General features: G+C 44.0%; 1 protein-coding gene across 1 annotated transcript; it reads right to left on the reverse strand.

Moving 5' to 3' along the window:
- Positions 1-1,636: 1,636 nt before the first annotated feature.
- On the reverse strand, positions 1,637-22,850 carry LOC146199052 (uncharacterized). Its single transcript, XM_084594539.1, has 7 exons — positions 22,247-22,850; positions 21,603-22,112; positions 16,882-17,229; positions 11,431-11,631; positions 6,706-7,029; positions 5,846-6,188; positions 1,637-3,806 (listed from the first exon to the last, which is right to left on the reverse strand). Exons 1-7 carry the CDS (start codon positions 22,298-22,300, stop codon positions 3,619-3,621), a joined length of 1,968 nt encoding a protein of 655 aa, XP_084450665.1. The 5' UTR covers positions 22,301-22,850; the 3' UTR covers positions 1,637-3,618.
- Positions 22,851-23,056: the final 206 nt, after the last annotated feature.

Genomic DNA, 23,056 nt, shown 5'->3' on the forward strand with positions numbered 1-23,056 from the left:
ATGGCTGTTACCGCACTCCGCGTGTGCAGGCTTTTGCTGCACTCTAACAGCCGAGGAGTAAGCAAACTCAAATGAAATAAGCAAGGTGCTGCCGTTCGAAAAATGTTGCGATGTTTCGCTGATAATGCATATGGACCAGACATTCGAAATTTCTGAAAGACTTGTATAGTTTGAACAACCAATGTATATGCATACAGTGCGAATCGAATAGAAAATTTTTCCTGGTTTCGAACACTCGGCTTACACCTGCTAACTACATCATGCAACTGACCGAAACGAAAGTGCACAGCTGCTTATACATATGCTTCTACGTAAGCTACCCATTTCTTACAAACCTTCAGCAGGCACACTAATTTAAAGTTCCAATTACTCAGTATACCACTCTTAAAGGGTTGCAGAGACCATACTTAATCTCACAGATGGTGGCAAAAGGCAAGTTGACCTTCAATGATGACACTGCTCAGGCAGCATCCCCGATTTTTATGGCCATAGCTGTGGTGAAAAATCGCTTTAGGGTCATGAAAAAATAAAGCAATTCCTTCGTGCAATCTTTTCTTCATACTCAAACAGCTAAATATGATTTGCTTCGCACTTCTGCATGCAACAGTTGCATAAGTTTGCATAGAATACTTTGTGCCTTGGTGTCAGCTGGTGAGGAACAAATCCATTGACATATGTTCTAGCTGGAACCAATGATGTCATGCAAGCTGTCAGATCTCACAAAACATTGTAATGCAGAATGCTGTTCCTGAGGCTTTTTGGCCTAGAGCTTAAAAGAAAATTTCAAGAAGACTTCTTTAAATCTCGAGTTCACAATACACTTGTTTTTGCTTCCTCTGCTTTTTTTGAAGTGAGTCAAATGACATTTTTTTCTTCAAGGGTTGTTTTTCTAAATGTGCCAGCATCACTTGATTTAAAGCTGAACTTCTTTAAACTATATACTTGAAACTAATTTGCTACATTTCAACTGAGGGCATCACCATTAATGGGCACCACATTTTTGCTTATTTTTCAAAAGAAAACATTAGACTTCAACCAAGTGCTTTAACATAAAATCATGGCGTTTCGGAGCCGACTCGGCTCCTTCATCATGGTGTGTCTTCGAGCAAGGCGCAGCTTGTATTTTTAAGGCCTTGTGTCGATGACCTTTGGGTCAATGGCCGCAATCGATGAAGGTATGAAGAGGAAAGGGTGCCCAAAGAGTGATTAACATTCCCCTTGAGTAAAAGCCTCCTGCATGGATTAGCTTTGGTATCCAGTATAATCATTCTCTCAAAGTCAATTTTATGGTCGGATGTCTCGCAGTGGTAAGAAAGCTAGCATGCGTAGAAACCTCTGGCTACTTCTATGTATGCATGCTAAAGGTGACCATCTGGCATCCAGAATAACAGCTTGCTGCGTAGCACCCAGAACTGCAGCGCAACATACACAAATACGAGGGTAGAAACACAACACAAACACAACGCATTACCAACTGTACACAGTTGATAGCGTGTGCCTGTGTTGAGTTTTTATCCTCGTGTTTGTGTACATTGCGCCGCAGTTCTATCTGGCATCCATTTCAGTGGCAGACAACTTGAACAAAGTCACAGTCCGCAGAGCGGACAACTCTCCAATTCCAAAACCACCAGACCACTTGACATTCACAAATCCTGGGCTTTATCACCCAAAAGATATAGAGCAAGCCATATGCTAATTTATTTACAATAAACAGAAGTAACAGCTTGCCCACAAATTACGATTTTTTAATCATATTAAATGAACTCATCTTTTATTCGTCATCTCAGTAACTTGCTATGAAAAATAAACCAACTTAAATTAGTTGGTGAGGTCATGGAAGACTTCTTCCAACCATCAGCCAAAGCATTCTGGACAAAACACTTCCAACCATCTAGGATGGTTGCAAATGCACTCGAGTAACTGGGATCTTCAAGGAACCCTGATATTTACACACCCATTCATCCACTCACACGCCCACTCACTCATTCGATGACACTGTACAATGAGAAAAGGACCTTTCCTTTCTTTACATGAGCACTTTCGTGACATGTGCCTCAAGCTAGCTTGAAATATTATATGGAAGCCGGCAAGTGCGATCATGCAAATGTAAAATTTTCAGTGATGTACTTACATGAAATATGAACGTTTTTGTCTGCTCTTCAAAGTGGCAATAACATCTACCTCCACATCTACCTCCACTCATTGATGACAGCATTAGTATAGAGATGAAGTGTGAAAATTACAAAGTATGGTGGATTTTGCGCATCCTTCAGAGCTTTTCGAGAGTTAGGAGCAGCTCGCCCCAGCACAATTCTCAAAGTCCTTACAAAGCCGTCCCACATCAGCACCTGGATAATTCCATCAATACTATTTCCTAGAACAGCACTAGGCAGTCAAGGTTAATAAACAATAAAGTTGACTGCTTGCTTATACAGTCATGCCTAGATGTATTAAACCTGGATGTATCAAATTGTGTGAAGTAAGACTAATGCAATGCACCAACTAGCCCAACAACGTGTTTTACTGATTTATCAAATTGTGTATTGTTTATATCAAACAATCGGCACATCCTGTTGAAATTCCTAAGCCGAAGTTTAGCACTACAGTTTATCAAACCCTTGTTCAGTGGAATATTCAATATTTCTATATAGAAAGGTGTACAGGGCCCTTGCTCATGGCGCTTCTCCTAATGGCACTCTTCAATCTCTTTTTGCGCATGAAGACAGGCCGGCCGCACAGATCCGAGCACTTGCTGGCAGCGCTACTGCTGTGAAACAAAGTGAAGAGATGTACGTGGGGTCTGCTTGGAAGCAGCCTTTGGGCTCTTCTAGACGTTTTCAATGCCACATCACTGTGATTAGTTGAAGATAACCTAACTAAAGTCTAGCTAGCTACGCTCAACTGGTGTGCTTCAGTCCAATGCATTGTGAAAATCAACTGTACTTTAATTTAAACGAGGTCATTCCATTAAACAAGTACTATAGTAAAAGGATTGGGCATCTTATGACAGGCAGTGGCAAGTTCCAATGCACCGTCCACTACAGTTTCAATGCAAAGAAGGTTAGGCCTAGCAACGCCTTGTGAGCGGTACGTAGCCAGCCCGGTGGTGGGTAGCAAGTCGCTACAGTTTAGACACTGCTAGTGTCAGTGCAATGTAATTCTTGCTTCAAAGTTGCAGACAAGCTCATCTACAGACATTTTTATATATATAAAATTATCTATATAGTATCAAACTAGTTTGAAATCCTTTCTGAGTCTATATATCCAGGTTCAATAGTAAGTCAACTATTGTGCATTATCTGCCAAGTCAAAAAATAAACCACACACCAATACCATACGTCACATAATGAGCACAGTGTGAAGTGCTGTTAGTTACCCTATTCACAATGTTTATATTTACAATGCAGCCTGCAGCAAAACAAAATAACAACTGATGCATGTCGAATGTTACGTGTCACACCCCTGCTGATGATCAACTCCTTAATGCTGCAACTATTGACTCAACAATGTGCATGACACAGGACACAGTTTACAATTCACAGTTTCGGTGAGTCATGTGGCACTTCGAAAGTCACAGCCCACCACATCACTGTCTTTTTCCTGTGTTCTCAAAATCATTCAAAATGGCGGCAGAGGACTTGTCAGATAAAGCAGGGTCGCTGTCTCTGCAGGTTGCAGCATGGCTGTGGATATCTGCCCAATCACGTCGCATGCATCTTGTATGGGCACTGTTGTTATGACATGCTCCAAGCTGGGCACCTCAGCCACCGGTCCCGACATGGCGGTAGCAGTGCTCCCAAGGACATCTGCCATGAAGAAAAGCAAGAAAAAATGCATTCACAACAAAGTCCCACAAGAGGTCTGGTTAGCTATATTTTCAAAACGAGACTTATTGCTGCTTTGGCAAATTTCCAAGGGACAGCATAAAGGATCGGATGATTTCCACCAGCAGTAATGTGGCCGATGGTGAGATCGCCACAGTAGTATCGTTGGGATTAATTTCCCAGGTCTCCAGACGACAGCTCTTTTTTATCTCTGCCAGCCACAATGGGGAGGTAAGTATGCTGATGCCACATGTCCTGCTGAATCAAACCAAAGATGCTACCCATGCACTGCATACAATTTAGGAGAAAAAAAGAAAAGAAAAAAAAAAAAAGAAGCTTGGAGCAAAAGATGCAGGGTCTTGCTTGCACTTCCACAGCGCATTTCGTATTATCTGTCCAAGCTGTCAAAAATTCTATTGCGCAAACTACTGGATCATTCGGGCCCAAACGCTGACCACAAGGTAGCTTGTGGTTGTCTATGTCTTTTGATAACGTAATGCGACGTCCGAACTTGCTTGCATTTTCCGGAATGGGCAAAAAACTGCAGTCATCTGCAGCAGAACTTCTCATTGTGGCGAGCAGATCAGCCAATTTGACAGACTGTGCCACTTGGCAAACTGCAAGGCACGCCGCAACCTTTGCAGGATATTGCAGACCTGCCAGCTTCACAGTGCTCAATTTACTATAGAGGATGCCAGAAAATACTAAGATTCAGTGAAAAATACTCAAATGTTTTTATTACCCAAAATCTCTTTTGAATGATGGAATAGAGCAGTCTAAGCTAGAGTTTCGAAAAGCCACGCAAACAAAACTTCAGAAAAACATATTTGAAGTGAAAAGTTGGGACAGTACTGAGGAGGTTCCGTCCGCAGGAAGTCCTTGTCGAACACCTGATTTTGACAAACTCCAGACTTTTTTGCATTTGACAATTATACAGTTGTTCTAGGCCCTTTTTTGGCATGGAGGATGAAAACCTGGTGCACCTCTTCTTGAATTTGCTAAACACTCTTTCACACTCCGCGTTACTGCGTGGGAGAGTCAGAATACCTAACATAACTTTTGAGAGCTTATCATACTTGAAAATACGATCAATGCCCTTAAGACTGGCAACAGAGTGCCCTGCTCATCTATGCACTCCTGAATGGTTACTTCTTCTCTATCAGAAAAGCCGTGAAAAGACACTCAGCTTGAATAGTGGCTTGGTCCACTTCACAATTAAAATACCCACTAATCTTCTCATTGGTGTCAACGATACTTGCTGAATCCTTATTCTTTTTTTTACCTAGATGGAGCAGAATTTCCCGACGACCGGCATGTGCAATATTCACAAGCAGCAGTAGGTGCACAAAGCGTACCTTTCGCCTTTGCTATATTTTTGTATGCCCAAAAAATCCGTTGAATATTTGGGCATGAACACTTGAAAGTACTTCTGTAGACATCCCAAAATCACACCCGCAGCGACTACGCTGCCAACACAGTAAGCCTAACTAACAGCTTGACAGCTTTGGCTAGCTGAAAAGTCAACAACTGCGATGACGACGTAGCCATATTTTATTGATCGGGCATCATCTGATTGGAGTAGAGGCGCCGACAAGGGATGTGGCAAACAAATAAGATGTGCTGTGGTGTACACAGCCCGTCATGAGACGGCGCACGCGGGACAAAACCAGCTGGGTTTGCGTTTTCGCACGTCTATTTGGTCTAACCCTGCTACCTTTTTTTTAGTCAACATACAAATAAAGAAAAATCATAAAATGAGAGTGGGCACTACGATACTGGTAAGAAAGCGCTGAAAATCGGGCACTTTATGATAAAATCGTAAAACTTGGCAGGTATGATATTGTTTGCCTCGCAGTTTGCCATTTGGCGAACTGCAATATGGACAGATAGATACAGAACGCCCAGTACATTTCAGAATCACTAAATTGGCGCTGTTGACTGCAACTCCAGCTGCAACTAGGTAAAAAAAAAACACACACACAGGGCAGCAATTGCATTTAGGCACAGTTGCATCTGCCTACCTTGCAGTGAAGAGGTATGAACCTGCTCTTCCGTTGGTGGCAATGGTGGTGGAAGAAGCAGATGTGGTTGCACTGGCTGCTGCTGCTGCTGCTGTGGTTGCTGCTGTGGTTGCTGCTGCAAAGGCTGGTGGAGCTTCTGGTGCCGCTTCAGTGCATACTGAGTGTTGAATTTCTTGCTGCAGCCGTTGCAGCAGAATGCCCGCGGGTTGTTGTGAACTGATTGCACATGCTTGCGCTGCACTGACCGTGTTTTGAATGCCGAACCGCAGATCTCGCACAAGAATGGCCTTGCTGTCGAGTGGATAGCCTGGTGTTCCGAAAGGTGCGAGTGCGTCCGGAATACCTGCATTTTGAAATCATCCATCAATGATCGGCGTGATTTCATGCTTATCCTCAAATTACTATTAATAAGGAGCTGCCATACTTTAAAAAAAAAAAAAAGAAAAAAAAGAAAAAAAAAAAAAGCCGTGCATAGTAGGCAGATCTATGGTGCTCCGTTATAGAACTAGTCTACAATGAGCAACTCAACGGATGACTAGATGTTGGCTGAGCAAGCTTTGTGCCCAAGGATGAGGGATCGAATCCTAGCCGCGGCAGCCATTTTTCGATGGTGGCGAAAAGCAAGGCACCCGTGTGCTGTCCAATGTCAGCGCATGTTAAAGAACCCCAAGTGGTAGAAATTTCCAGAGCCCTCCACTACGGCGTCTCTCATAGCCGAAGTCGCTTTGGGACGTTAAATCCCAGAAGCCAAAATTAAATCAAACCAAAATTAAGATCGGCTATTGCACCTCTAGTCACAGCACTAAGTAGTGTATAATCTAGCACAATCCTGCGATGAAACAGCAATGGAGAAGCCTCACCTTGTGGCACTGTGGGCATGGAAATGAGGCCTGAGGTACGCCCTCACTGGGGCTGCTGTGGGTCAGTTGGTGTTGGCGCAGGGCATCGGCCCGTTTGAAGGCCTTCCCGCATTGGTGACACAGGAAAGGACGCGCTCCTCCGTGCACGTTAGCACGATGTCGCACCAGGTGCTCCTTGCGGTGCGTCTGGTAGCCGCACTGGGTGCACTGGTGCAGGGGTGCACTGCTCTGGAGCGCCCCACTGTCACCTGCATGACGCTGGCGGTGCCTGGCAAGCAGCAGGGGTCGCGTGGTGCGGTAACTGCAGTGGGGACATTCCATCGGCTGCAAAGCAAAGCGCGAAGGAGTGTCACAGGCGTTAGGGAGAGGGGGGGGGGGGGGAAATAGGAAAAAAAGGTCAGAAATCTCTGTTCCGTCCCAGACAATGACTACATTACATTCAAAATTTTGCACAGAAGGTGCATACAAGAGAGGGAAGTTGCCTAGAGATGACACAGCTTAGCAAGCTATCATGGCAAATTCCTTGGCGTAACTATCATGATGTAGTTTGGTTTGGGCTGATATGGTATGATACAGTATAGAACAGTGTACAGTCGAACCCGGATATATCGAACTCGGAGGGGATCGCGAAATAGTTCGATATATCGATAATTCGATATACAGAAATCGGCTTGTGACGGCACTTACGATGCGAAAAAACGATACCGTATTTGTCGCCTAATCAACCCACTCGCGTAATGAACCCACCCTCCACTTTTGCACCCGACAATTTGAAAAAAAAAAATAAAATTCGTAAACGCCAGCTCGCTCACATGCAAGCGATTGAGCGATCTCGGCGACAAGCGGCAGCGACAGAGCAAAAAATTTCAAACTTGTTGGAATTGCGTCCCTCTCGCCGCTCGAGTCACCACGGCAGCTCAAAACAAGGTTTCTGTGTCGCCGCGGCAGAAATCGCGAGCGTTTTCGCTTGCATGTCGATGGCGCACGTCACTCCCTTTCGGCGGTCTCACCCACAGCTCATTTCTTGGCAGCGCGCCAAGATGCTGCGCAGCGATAATGTCCGGGCGCGTTTATCTTTTGGTAGCTCCTGCGGTGGCGGGGAGTGAACTTGGCAGAGTACCCATGATGGCTTGATTGCACAAGCTACGCCGCGCTTGGGGCGAGCGTCATGATCGCAGCAGCTGACCGCCTGCTTTCGTTGATTCATTCATGCAGGATAAACGACTCCCGCAAAAAAAAACAACAAGAAAAACAATGCCGCCGTTTAACATTTGAACAGCACAACGATAAGAAAGGATGACAAAAAAAAAAAAAGAGAGAGAGAAGAAGAGAGCTGCCGCTTCTTAACGTCTGCAGGCGCCATAGCGACGTCAGCCGCGCCGCCGCGCGCAGAGGGTTCGCAACACGCGCTGGAGAAAGCGTCCGACGTCTGTCTGAAAACGGGCTGAGCTGGCTTGGCGCATGCATAGCGCGGGCTGAAGGAGGGAGATAGCTCGGCAAAAGAATGGGCACACCCACGCACATGGCTTGCAAATTTCATGTGTTGGCGCGCGGGAAAGGATACCTGCAGATGCGCGTGCCGCTGCCCAGACCAGCCGTCGCCGAACTGTTCCTTCTCATTCCTTCCGCGCATGGCTTGAAAACGTCACGCAGCAAACGGCTAAGGGTGATACGATCGTTTTTGGGGAAGGCACACTTGGTGCGGAGTTCGATATATCGAACGACCGGTGAATTTAAGTTCGATATATGACGCGGCTTTCCTATACTTTTACATGGGATTTTCAAGGGGATATTCCGTGTTCGATATAACCAAAATTTAATATATCCGGGTTCGATATAACCGGGTTCGACTGTAGTATGGCGCAGTATGGCACAGCAAGGTATGATTTGGTTTATAGGTTTTAACGTCCTAAAAGGACATTTGGTTATGAGGGACGCTGTAGTGGAGGGCTCCAGAAATTTCAACAGCATGGAATTCTTTAAGGTGTACTGACAATGCACAATACGCATTTCATGTCCATTGAAATGCAGCTTCTGCAGCTGGGATCGCATCCGTGCCCTCAGGATCAGCAAGCGAACACCCTAACCACTGAGCCATTGTAGCAAGGTGTTAAAGTATGAATTTTGAAAACATGGTATAAACATAAACGACACGGAATAAGAACGAGAAGACACCACTAACACTAGTTTGTTCAATCTCAAATATTTTCTTGGAATGCCGTATGAATGGAAGGGATGGTGAAAACAATGCTTTTATTTCGAGAAGGACAAGACCACTTTTCGAAGAAAAAGCTGAGGGTCCTTGCACGGCACATCATCACAAAGATGCCTTCCATCCCTACGGCATGCCAAGAGGATCATGAAGATCAAAAAACTAGCTTTTGTGGAGTCTTTTCTCGTTCTTAGTCCATGTCATCCGCACTAATACCGTGCTTTCAAAATTAAAACACTAACAAGCTCAGCGTTCTGCTTTAAAGGGACACTAAAGAGAGAAAGGAAGTGGGTTTGCATCGATAGAATGCCAGTTCCTGATTACAAAAAGGCCACTCTTACTGAAAACAGAGCTGTTATAAGGTAGTAAAGAAGAATAACAGAAATACAGGTATCGCCACCACAGCCAAACGGCCGAGGCTCGCAACTACAAATCACTTGACGCGCTAGGGATCCCGGAGGCTGACAAATGCGAATTACGTTGCATGTTTGAATGCGGTAGTACGTTTTTTCTCAAACATGATAACACGCTTTTATCATACGTTAACGACGGCGAAAAGACAACGTAAACGTTGCAAGGCAAATACAAAAATATACTTGGAGGCGCCACAGGCGCCCACTTCAGTTTTGGTTATGTTTCGGCTCAGGCATTTCGTGCGCACTCGGATAGTTTGTTTGAACCTGCAGCGCCTGAATTACGAGCTTGGAGCAGCAGATGCGCCTTGATGGTTCCCATTTGAGCATTCGGAGGCACGAGCGAGCGAAATCCGCTACCGCCGACACACTCCTTCGTTCACACTTCTGCGCCAACAAATCGCCGCCGTTGCCGCTTCGACTGCGACCTGACCGCTTGACTGCAGCTACGTACGCCACGAAAAGCATACATATGCTAAGTACCGAAGGAAAAACGCATTATCATTCAATTGTTCACTAAATCATGGCACATCTGACTAACATATACTGCGTCAACAAGACCTCCAACGTGCTATTTGCAGGCGTCGTAAACAAAAGGGGCATACTTGCCGCTCATACCAAGGAGAGCGTCGATATATTGCGCTCGTCGCCCGGCGATAAAAAGGGCCTCGGGTAAAAAGTAAAAACTAAAAATAACGAAGCACCAGAAATACATTACAAAAGGTTAAAAATAAAAATCGATTTGTAAAAAAAAAAAAAGAAAAAAAAGAAGAAGAAAAAAAAAAAAAACGCCAGAAGCGGTAAGACTTGAACTCGCTACTGCTTGCTCCGTAACGCTCGGCGCTAACCGCTCGGCCACGCCGCGCCACGAGAACCTTGGAAATATTTCTAGTTTTTATGTCATGGCCCCATTTACAATAAAGTGTTTCTGCTGCCGGTCTAAAAATTACAACTTCTTGATCATCGGCGCACGCTGCCTGCTCTCACGTCTTGCAACTAATGTTCTGGATGCCTATGCGAACTATATTGTGCACTGGATCCATTTTAACATATGGAATTTCACAGCGCTGGCAAATGTAGTGGCGCCGGCACTTCGGTCATGTTCTGCTATCGTGGACGTAATTTTCGCTGAACACGGAGCTGTAGCACGAACCTTGAAGAAAAAAAGTGCGACGAAGCTTCAAAACTGACAAGCGCAGCAGCGAGGACACTATTTTGCTGGTAACTAAATCTTATTTGCATGTAAACATGTCAGGAAGCGTTGCGATGACCGAGGGCTCGGTTTGTTTATACACAGTGCAAGAAGGAGCGCAAAAGCTTGAGAAACATGTAAAGTACTGTGCATTACAAGCGCTCTATGTTTTTTTTTATTCCTTTATGGGCCCATCGCTCGGTAAATTACTCTCTTCATCGTTTTATTTATTTCGGCTGAGGCCGTCATTGCGAGTACGCTGTTGCCAAGTTGGCCCTTGAGGGATGTGACGCCGCGGGCCGCGCCGGCTCACTAGCTATCACGGAGTCTCCACTAGTCGTAGTGTGCGTCACTCAACTCCAACTACGTAGTTGGAGGCCACAGTTTGAATTCGACCGGCGGGAACAAGAAAAAACCTCAACTTCTTATCGCAATATCTCAGCAATTATTCGATTTTTTGCTGCCGGATATGCGGCGACAGTGTCACCAAATGTAGTTAATTAGATTTTCATACCATCTTTGGCTGTCTTTAGTGTCCCTTTAAATGGTACCGTATGATAAGGTGTGATATGGCATGTGAGATTAAATTTCCCGAATCTGTACCTAGGCTGAGAGATGTCACAGCAAAAGGCTCCAGACATACTTCTAACCTCGGTGCTCTTTGCTGTGCATTGACATTACACAGTACATAGGTCGTCTTTTTTTCTTCTTGTTTTGTTTTGCTTCCGCTTAATGTTGCATTGAAGACAGTTTTGATCCTTCAAACTAAGACTCGGTTGCCAAACACTGCAGCCACTTGGTTATTGTGGTGAGTCCTTTTGCTACAAGAGCTAGGCTGAGCATACACTGTTGGCTGCAACGAAGAGGAATAAGGAACAGAATGATGCAGATTCAACCGAGCCACACACCTTAGGTGGTGCCCCCCGAGGACGTTTGCTGCGGTAGTGTCGCATTCGGTTATGGCGTAACAGCAGCTTCTGGTCATCTGTTGTGTAGCTGCAGTGGGTGCAGCGATGAAGGTGGTTGCTGTGCGTTGATGCATGCCTCCTCAAATGGCCAAGGCGCATGGTGGTGAAGGAGCACTTGTCACAGCTATGCAGTGTAGTCACCTGTTGTTTGGGAGACGAACACATCCGCAGTGATTAGTGCCAGTCAAGATAACAGCTCACTTGCTGCTGAAATTATTCTCCAACAGATCAACTAAACCATAAGAACAGAGTTCGTACAATGACAATGCACTAAAAGGAAGTAACAATGCAACTTGCAAACTGCATGCACACTAAAAACAAAAAATAATTGTAGCCAGGACGTGCACTGAGCTCTTTAATATTACTATAGTTGTGAAACTTCCCACAGGAACTATGTATCGAAAACAACGGTTTTGGATGGATTCGGGTGTATACGGATAGCGGTGGTGCCTGCTGTCATTAAACTGTGGTTAATAAATTTTCACATCTTCGATTAATGCACAACCATCTGGCAAATAAAATCAGGTAAAATAAAAAAAATAAAAATTCCTAGGTGTGCGAGTCAGAGATAACTAACAAAGTTAAAAAGAAAAGATAAAGTGATTTTCAGAAGACGCTGATGGCAATAGCAGACAGCTTTTATTGGCCGCTTCTAGATGGTGTTATACTTCATAAGCACCCCCAAAAATTTCTAGAGGACATTTTGGACTACTAAAGTGCAATGAGGCAACAGCCATTATAGCGCAGCAGATTGCAGCCTTCTACTACGGCACCTCTATCCCCCCTCTCTTCTTTCACTCCCGCCTTGCTCCCTTCCTTTATGGTGTGTCTGCGGAGAATTGTGACAGATACTGCGCCTTTTCTATCCAGTAAATAAATTTTAAGTGCCATTGATACCCGCTGTACTAACGCCTCCTAGACATCTGGGTCTGCTTCCGTTTGCTGTGTGGTGCGGCGTTCGAGGAAGCAGCAAATGAAAGGCGCCGCATGGATGCCTGAATCGGACGCCCGGCGGGGTCAGCTTCGCATATGCATGAATTGCCTGGGGCAGTATTACAGAACAGCGCTCAGTTTGTATTCAGTTCGGAACGCTCAGTGACTGGTTGGAAGCACTTCCACTTAAAGCCTCGAAACTGAACGCTTTTACGGCACGACACCCCTTCTTCCTTTCGGCAAAATTACACACCGAAAGAGCGTATCCGGTGACATAAAAGCGTTCAGTTTGCATTCACTTTCTGTAATACCGGCCCTGGTGACGTCATGACCTGTTGTGAAGGTACATTGTACGTCCCTTGTCGAACACAATTAGCATTTCATTGAACGCATCAAAGTTCACCGGCGTTCTACAATTCGTTTACAGGAAAGGAAAGGCACAGTATCTGTCACTCGCGGAATCCCACTATCCTCCTCACAATAAACAAGGGGAATTATGAAGAGCGTTTCACGATACGGGGTGTGGCGCAGTTGGTAAAGCACTGGGCTGGGGATCTAAGGGATGAAGGTTCAATTCCTAGTGAAGACAAGGTTTATTAATTTATTTTTAACTGTCGCTCCCGAAAGCGTGACACCTCTGCTGACAACCTTCTGTCGACAACGATGAGGCATTAAAGGCTTTCGCCTTAAAAATGCATGCTGAAGCTAGTCACGTTCTGAAGTGGAGTTTTCCAACTGGTACAATCAAAAATATCTGGTACATGCAGTCTCAGCTTCAGCCAGTGACACCTACACAATGGGATACGATTCAATTATTGCACCAACTTGGCAATAATTCTTTCAAACTCCTACCCTCCTTTCTTTCGAATGAACGCGATTCATGTTATATCATAAAAGCTATGGAGACAGCTACCACTTGCTCTTTTTCAAGCACCAAAACCTTGCCTTTGTGGTGCATTAGCATTGCATACGACACACTGTAGGATAGTTGCTTTATCCACATTATGCACTCAAGTGAATGTACTAAAGCTCAAAAACTACACTGCCGGACAACTTTTGTGGCTATGCAGCTAAGGCTATGGGAACGGAGCTTTCATCACAATGTTACTACACCGTGTAGTTCTGGCTAATCTAGCTTCAATTACGGTTTCGGTTGCACTTCCGCCTTTACATGAAAAAATTGTTTTCTAGCCGCCAAAGACGCGGAAATGGCTTTCTTTAAACTACTTACGGCCTAAATTACTGTGAATTCGCAATTAATGAACATCATGCCCTACGTACATTGCCAAAACACACACATTGCTAAACAGCAGTCAGAAACCGGTGGGTAGATGCAGCAACAGCCGACGTACACTTCGTAAGATTCCCGACAGATGGTGCAGCCATCCCGTTTTCTCAGTATATTGTAAAGATTTGAAAATGCCCTCCTACACTAACGTTGTACTGCCTTGCATTGTAGCAAAATCGTGACATAATAACAACCTGAATATTTCTGCCATGTCATAACATTTCAGAGCATGATCCACAAAATTTTTGAAGGGACTCTATTCGGCTACACAGTGAGCTGATGCGTTTCAGCTGTGTAGCTTTGACTGCATAACCAAAAAGAAGTCGACCGCGAGTATAGAAGTTAGTTAAGATCCCATAGCGGACTTACATAATGTCAATGTTTTGCATTTCAAGGTTACAAATGGTTTCACATAAAATAAAACTGAAGTAACTTGAGTGTTTGAAAAAGTTTTGAGCCACATTGTTAATTCTAACCTTATTTCTTTAAAGCTGTAAAAACTCAAATTATACAAATTTACATCTCAGCTTATGTAATTGGAAGCAAATTTGTAACTCCAGCTCGGTGCATTTCTCTTTATTCCATAAACTGAGACAAATATGCAAGCAAAACACCAGTGTGATGTTTAGAGCATTTTCATAGAGATTCTGAAAGAAAGAGTCTTACTTCTACTAGACTGTAGCCTACTAAGGGTATATAAACATCTTTAGGTATATAAGTAGAAATGCAAGTTGGTTTTGGTGCAAGCCCACTTTTTACTAGTGGATTTACAGTAATGTGCCTTGTGTCCACCAGCGAAACATTTGAACTAGCATCAAAGTGCCGAAAATGTTATGCTGGCCTCCAAGTCAATAAGAATAGACACACACAAAATGACCTCACACACCCATAAATAGGCTTCCATTTACACCACAAGGCTGCAGTCCACAGCTGGAAAGGGGCCTTCAAGTATTAACCAATTTTACAGTGCTAGCTATTAAGGCCAAGTTTCCTCGGTCCTGCAGCATTAGAGTGGAGGAATAGAAGAGAATTGCATTGCACTATTTGGCATTCCAGATTCGTGCACCCTTTATGCATAGCGACACGAACTACAGCATGTGTCTTTTAGAGCGCAGCATGGTTTGAGCCTGCTACGGTCACATGCAGCTATGTGGCGTAGTCCAAGTGGTCCAGGAAGCAGTTGTCACTGCTGAACCTCCTATTAAACAGGAATGCTAACTGTCCTATCAACTTTCACATGCACTCTTCTCTGGTTGCGTCGCACAGTGCGCTTCGATGAAAGGCGATTTTCAACGGGCAGATAAGATAAATATAAATATGTGGCACCAGATTGCATAGGCCAGACAAATCAAGCCATGGGGCTAGTTGGCGACTCCCTTTTACGAGCATGCGGAAAGACCTGACTGGATGGCTGCCAACTCACACCGTTTAAAAGGCACTCTCCTTACGTTTACAGTAAACACTCCTTAATTCGGTCTTCAAGAGACCAGAAAAAAAAAAAAAAAAAAAAAAAAAAAAAACGTTAGAACTGAGAAATATTATCGAATGGACCTCAAGGGTTCTCTGCATTTGAGATGAAACATAAGTGAGGGCGATGGTTTTTCCCAGTTTCGTCAAGCGTTTGCTTTGTGCACACTATTGGGAACGTTGAAGGCCAAGTTTCGTTGCCGTTGAACGTTGAAGAACTGGTCCAAAATTGCGAAAGCCCCTGCTACCCTTTTCTCAATGCGACAGTGTGATGCTTCTCCACAAAAGAGACCGTCGCGTTTTAAGGACGCTTCACCACACTCCCTACACGGTGAAGCATTGCGATGAAGCGCGCAGTTGAGCGGTGAAACTACGCGTGACCAGTAGCAGTTTCAACGTACTGGAAGAAGCATGTGGATGCACGCGTTGGCATAAGAACAGCGTGACGCAATCCCTATAACAAAATATACGCAAAGATGCGCCAACTAGCATCCGAAACAGTGTGGCTGCTCCAGTCGTGCACTTGATTGCAGCCTTGGGATGGCGTGAAACCGAAACTAAGCGACTTAGCTTTGTTTCGGAAACTGCGAACTCCTGATCGTCGACTTATTAAGGCGAAAGCCTTTCTTGCCTCAAGAGTGGAGTCATTAGAGCCTGTCATCAGTGTGTCGGCTAAGCGTACCTGCGCGAACCGACATTAAAAGCCAACCGAAACGAAATTTCATTTCGGCTTCAGTATGATCGGCGAGTTCTAGAACTAACGCAAAGAAAGTTTCATACTCCATAGAAAATTTTTCTGTAGTTACAAGCGTTTCAAAGCTGTGTAGTACACAATGCATGCAACTAGAGGCAAGTCGTTTACTTGGGCAATTTACCGGATATGACATAAAAGGGGGCACTCTAGAAGTGTCCTAAACCGGCCCAATGCGTGTAACGGTCGATAGACGGTGTGCAGTCAAAAGCTTAAGGCTCAAGCGTGGCATGGTGGTACTAAGTTTGTACCAGTACCAAAGTTTTTATAATTTTCACCGTGACTATCATGCTGAAACAGTGTACAGTCCTCAGGGGCACGAAAGCGCGCATCGCATGCATTTCAGAAGCATGGAAAACATAGGTCAAAACACATTGTTGCCCACGTTGGTGGTTGATTTTCGTTTACAGTGCTGTAAATTAATACGATCGACGTTCATGTCTCTCACAAGACCCAAATAAAACCAGCGCCCAATCCCTGAGGTTTTTGTGAAAAGTAACAAGAGGCCAGTATGCAAAATCTATGAAGCCTGAGGGTCCAATCACGCCCCTTTCTATGTTATTTCTGGCTCTTAGTAATGGCCGCCCTTTTCCAGTTCCGGTTCAACAAACGATGGCTTTTGTGAGCGATTCCTGAAACACTCACTTCAGTTACATATGCTATATTTTGTTTTTAGTGTCCTCGCTTGATATACCAGAAAACACTCCTTTTACGAAACAAAAAATTTCATTGCAGGGTGGGGTTCAATAAAAAAAACACTGCCGCGACTGGGCTTTGAACCTGCACCAGAATGAACATATCAGCCTCCCCGACTCACACAAGCTTGCTGATAAATCATAAGTGTAGTACTACCAAGAGAAACCTCTATTACTCCAGCATACTGCCCCGGCACATCACTTATTTCAGCCTTCTGACCTCACACAGCAGTAACACCACTGGCAATATGCAATACCTTTTCGTGTATTTTTATGTGCTTCAGATAGTGGCTGTTCCTCTTAGTCTTAAAAGAGCAAAGCTCGCAGAAGTACTTGAATGGTGTGATTTCTTCATAGTTCCTCTTTCGTTTCTGAGCTTCTGCTGCCTGTTCCAACGGTGCATCATCCTGATGGTCATCAGCAAGCTGGTCCGGTGATACAGATGTCGGAGCCATGACAGGGGCATCTTCCACGAATGGCTCCTCAATGTTTTCTTGGGCCAGGGGAATGTCCAGAGGAAGATTGAGCATGGCATCCTCCAGCTTTGAGCAGTGGATCTCAATGACAACTGGATTTGGTACAGAACTTGGTTCACAGTTGAGTTGCTGTTTGAAAGAAATATGGAGAAAAGAAGAGAGGACATCAATGACATAAAACTGTTAGTAACTAACGAGACTCCACTCGGAAATACACTAATTTTCAGGGTTAACGTTTCTCAAAACTATGAGTTGCTGTGATTTCTATGATGAAAGACATCACATCTATAATGAACATTCAATGATGGAAGAAAAATGTTACATAAAAACTTTGCCATCCCTGTGTTCATAACAGGATGCATTACGAATGCACTCATCTTAATGCACAACCTTAACTAAGGTCAACATTAATAAAGCACTTCAAGCAGCAAGCATGTGCCTTTTCACTATACCATTTGCTGCATTCCAGTGACATACTGAAGAGTGATTGACAAGTGTTAAAGAACTCAGCAAACTGGTAAGGAAGGCAGACATGACCTGTGGACTTAAGGAAGCTTTGTTGACAATGCAGGTACTATAATATAACTGTGTACAAGTGAGAGCGAAAAAAGCCATAGCACTAAAATGCAGAATACCAAGATAATGACAATGCTAAATATAATCCTTAACAATAAACCTTGCTGCTAAAAGATGTTATGAACCCATGATGGCATAATGGTCACAGCTGGCACAAGAAGATTTAGGAGAGATATATTAAATTAGCAGGGATACAAAATTCTAGGGTTGAGCTATGCGTGCAGTTTTGCCTTTGCATTTACAACATCTGAAAAGAAAAAATTCAGCTGGCATACAACTAAATAAAGAGATGTTATGAACTGAAACTCAGGGTATTACTGGCATACCTAAATAAATGAATTTTGCTTATTGCTTGGTGCACATAACCCAGCTGTTGTTAAATGCGATGTACTTTTTTTTTTTTTTAAGAAGTGCCTGTTGAAGAGTGTAATTAGCACACTACACTTTTCAATGCGTCTTCTGATGCTACATAAAAACTCAGGTCAAAAAATATTGCAGCCTTTCTGTTGACGAGCAAAACTGCAGGTTACCGGATATGGTGAGATGTGCACCAACATTCTGTAGTCACACATGCATAAAAGCACATATACAGTGGCATAGAAGTAATGTGACAACTAAGAAGGAATGTGTTAAGTTGGGAAATTGTGCTGTTAAAAGAAAAACTATTTTCATTCTTTAGAAAGCATTCATTCCTGCATCCCACTTCTTTTGGAATCCGACAGCTATTGTGCTCACTACCATTGTTTCCAGCATGGGGTGCATATGCATAAACACATGTCCATTTAGCAATTAAAAAACTCTTCCTAAAATGTTTTACAGCGTTTCAGATGCAACTGCTGTAGGATCAGGCACTTTGAACACGAAGCTGCCATACACTGCTGGTCCTTTTAAATTTATATTTAATGAACATTTATGATCTCAAGACCAAGGGTCTAGTCAGCAAAAAAATGAGAGATCTTTTTTGAATGTTTAGAGCTTGCTTTTTTTCCAATTTATTTTAAAGCCAGTGGTGTTCATCTATTTTAGATAGCTATAAAGATTTTATTTGTGTTGCAGGGCCTGGGTGATTAGGGCAGGACACATTTGCATGCAATGTTTGGCTCAAACCCTTTAGAGTATTTTTGCATTCGAGTAGAGTAATATTAATTAAGAAGGCTAGATGCCACAAGTGAGAAAAGGAATCCAACCAAGTGTGAGAACTTTGAGGAAGCAGGAGACATGGAATTCATTAAGTACATTATGTGTGTTCAAAGCAGAAGTGGACAGAACAGGCTAGAGAAATTGCTAAGCTGTCCTCGCATGTCGAGGCCTTCGAAACAGAACTGGACAAGAAAAAAATGAGGAAAAGAATAAGTGAGTGAGAATGAGCGAGTGAATGTGTATTAAAGCATTAGCAGTATAGTCCTCTTTAAGAAAAAAAAAAAAAAAAGCTGCGGTGGTTGTTGTTGTGGCTGTAAGAAGAAGGAAAAGAAAATGCACGGGCCTGCTACTGGCTCTGTAGCTGAGCCACCTCCGCTGCCTCGTGCAGACAGAAGAGAAAATAGAGAAGAAAGAAAAGGAAGAGGGAGAGAAAGATGCACCGCAGCAACAGCCGTCGTCCACCACCGAAGCGGTGGTGGGTGCAATGACGGCCTACAACAGATAAAAATTCGGTGGCAGGCTAGCCCCCGCCGCAAGCGGCGGTGACCTACCTGTCCCAGCCCCATGTATGTGTCTATGCAATAACTCTGCCCCCAAAGCCCTATCCAATCAGAGTGGATAGGAACACTCTCCAATGGTACATACCAGTAAAACTGTGTCTCTCCCTTACGAGCCTTCACATATCACCTACCCTCCACGGCCCAAAAGCTGATGCAGCAGTGGAATATTAAAGTGATGGCTAAGTAATAGCCAAAGACGAAATTGCAAAGCAACAAATACAAAAGTTAAATGTAAAACCAATACTGATAATGGATAATGGCTTGTTGCATCACATCATATGACTGCCTGCATATATTTTCTAATGCATGAAAGCAAGGAAACTGTGATAAGGCAGTATGCCCAAAGCAAGGAACCTGTAGTACCTCATAATGCAAAGCCCGAATAAGTTATATGCAACAGAAAGAAAAGTGGTCATTATGGCCACTGAAAGTTGCAGTAGCAGATACACCATTTCAAAACACATGCACGGGTCATCTGTGAATACACTCAATGCAGTCCAAGTCCAGACAGCCAGCATTTGCACGAAAGGGGCTACGCGGAAGTGGTGACTCCGATAGCAGGAAGCGATGGTGAGAAAGAGAACATGGGAGCATTGGAGAAGAGAGGGAAAGTGTGGGGGCCACATACATAGACAACAAATAAAATGAGTTTGGGGCATCAAAAGTACAGAAACAAGGAAAGAAAGTGAAGAGAGAGGACATGACAACTGTGTTAGGTGATCAGTTGATGTTAAAGAACCTCAGGTGGTCTACATCATTCCGCAGCCCTTCACTTGGTGTCTTTCAAAGCTAATGTGTTGATATGGAATGTTAAACCCTATATTCTACACAAACTTACATACCTAGTTACACTTTCTTCTCTACTGACACCTAAGATGCCTTTTGGAGTGCTCAGACCAAGGGCTGCAGAGTAGTCAGTAGAAAGACCAGAAAAAAAAAGGTTAAAAGAAATACCAGCGTTAATAACATGATCAAATATATAAACATCCAAGAGACCAGAAAGAACGCTAAATGGTTAAAAATTGAGGGAAGTGAAGAGAAGAGGAAATAGGTGTATATGCAGTAAGCGTGACACATCTCTAAACACGGTAGCAGCACAGCAAAAAAAAAGAAAAGGAAGGTAGAAGGACTGCAGATAGTCAAATCGACATGTGAATATTGCTAGGAGTAGGTTATTTAGAGACAGGTAATAATGGGCCTTGTCTTCCTGTTGTTCTGCAAACGTGCAGAGACTCCTAGTCTGCTATTTTTGCTGACCATGCATGGCGAAAACGAGAGGAGTTTGGTGCATGCATTCTTCCATGAATGATGTTTTCTCAATCAAGAATGCAACAAATTGCAGGATAATAATTAGGTGTAGTGCTGGCATCTTCTGGTCTCTGGCTAGAAGATCCCACCACAAACGGGCCAAATGAGGTAGTGCAGAGTAGGGCATAACCCCGGGTCGACGCTTGGCCAGCGTCACGACGCTTTAACCCGTCGTTTGCCGGCTCCTTAATAAAGTTATACATACATACATAAATAAGAGTCAGATTTGCCTGCATGCTTTAGCCATAGACTAAACAGATTCAGTGCAGTGCGGCAGGTGTATTTGCGGATGGCTAATCCTTATTCGGCTCTGGCTAGGTGAAACCAGAACTGCTCTTAGCTACTTCCAGCAAAATATCCTGATCCTACCACTGTAAATGAATTTTCACAGAAAGGATGTAAAAGAGCTTAGGAAGCCTGGAAATTTATGTGCATCGAAATAGCACAGTACAGTCGACGTCCCCCTTGTGCAGAGCGCTCAAGAGAGCTACATCGGGCTACAAAAGCCGTAAATAGACTCCAGCTTCAGAATTCTGGGCTAGGTGCTAGTGTCTACTTTGGTTGCGGCTATCTGTGACACCACTTTCATTCGAGTGTTGCCGCAAGAACCTACCAGCTGTGGTGATATCTGGCCTCATTTACAGGGACGTGCGTCTTCCGAGCACTCTACACAAGGGTGACGTCGACTGTACATGAAGCCTTGCATTTTGCCTTCACTGAAAAGCGGCCACCATGTCCTTGGATTCAGAAGTCGAGCGTCTTAACCACTAGATACTGTGGCAGGTGGAAGATATGTTCAGCTATTAGTAAAAAAAAAAGTGAAAGGAACGATTACGAACGGAAACCCACTGCGTAAAACTAATGTGTGTCAGTGTCTGCTCTAGTTTGTAAATTTTCACTGAAGAAATGTAGGATCACCTGAGGCTCCTCTCCAATAACTCCGTCGACAACATTGCTGGCAACTGTTTCCACTTGGTCAAAAGTATGCTGAAGGGATGCCGAACAGAACTCATTACACGTGCTCCCGTCAGCAACCACATTAACAAGCAGCGTTGTTTCACTTGGGGAACAGAAGGCATCTTCTTCAGCAGCCAAGTCAGGACAGTCTTCAATTACATCTGTGCCAATGACTTCGTGCGATGCTACGTCGGCATAGTGGTCTTGAAATGCAACTGACAGGGCAACGTCATCAGTTTCAGCAATCTGCTGCAGGCCAACAGCGTCACGCTGCAAGAGATGCTTCTGAAGTATCTTGCGCGCCGTGAGGATGTCAAGGAACGAACCATGGATCATATAGCGCAAACAGTCGTCCGAAACGTCTTCGCAAAGCTTTCCAGGAACTCCATTGTCCCGAAAAAACGTCTCGACGCTCTCCGGAATCGAATGGATGACTTGATCAGACAAGAACGCTTGCACATCGTCGAAGACCTAAAAATAGCAAAAAAAAAAAAGGAAAAACGCACGTCAATGATTTGGCATAATACGCATGCGTCAAAATCATCAGTCGAGCATTTTGTCTGCGTTTAACAATACATTAATGCGAAAATGCGTCACGTTTTTACCTCCAAGAGGTGCTCGTTTTTTTCTTTTTCTTCTCGAACTCCTGCAGTAGGCATGGTTCGTTTTGTGCATAGTAGATTCAGCCCGACATCTGAGAGAACAATTTACTTGAAGACATTTGAGTCACCATCACGCACCATTTATGCAGCACACAGACACAAACGCACGCAAGCACGCACAAAATCCAGCCTGAGCATGGATGTCTAATCACTACGCCACTCGAAACGCGTTCGCGTCATCGTTGCACATACTACATCGAAACCGCGTGGCACCATTCGGTTCAATGACGAGACGTCGCATTGCAAAGCATCAGCGCACCACACCACTTGTGACACCACACATCACATCACCTCGAACACATCATGCGCTCCTACGGACATCCATTTCAGTCGAGGTAGGTCACCGCGCGATGTGGCAGGCATTTGAATCCACCGTGCTCTGAACGCTGATGAACAGATAACAGGAACAATATAAGAAGATCTGCATCCCGCAACTACCGTTTTATGTGCACACGAACGCTTTCTCAGCCCTATGAGAAAAGTTTGACAAAGCGCTTAAACACTACCCCGCACTACCCGCACCCCGCACTATGCGGCAGTTACGGTGGCTAGATCTATAAGCGTACAAAAAAAAAAAAAAAAACGCATTTTAGTTATATATATATATATATATATATATATATATAGCTATATTTTTTGTCATCAGTACAAATGCGGAATGGCCATGGTTTTGGAACGGCATGCAAAATGTTTTGCAAATAGCGTAGTCGGGCAAATACAAAAAGAGCCAATAGCCATTGACACAAAGCAAAA

Source organism: Amblyomma maculatum, chromosome 2 (assembly GCF_055883805.1).
Source record: "Amblyomma maculatum isolate TAMU_Amacu chromosome 2, ASM5588380v1, whole genome shotgun sequence".
In the NCBI taxonomy this organism is placed as follows: Eukaryota; Metazoa; Arthropoda; class Arachnida; order Ixodida; family Ixodidae; genus Amblyomma; species Amblyomma maculatum.

Bases quoted from the DNA above. Each gene is read 5' to 3' on its own strand.
- LOC146199052 (XM_084594539.1), bottom strand. From the start codon at position 22,300: ATGCCTACTGCAGGAGTTCGAGAAGAAAAAGAAAAAAACGAGCACCTC. The intron at 11,632-16,881 runs GTATTGCATATT...CCCAAACAACAG, and splicing joins ACATAAAAATACACGAAAAG to GTGACTACACTGCATAGCTG. The intron at 3,807-5,845 runs GTAGGCAGATGC...TCTTCATGGCAG, and splicing joins TCATACCTCTTCACTGCAAG to ATGTCCTTGGGAGCACTGCT.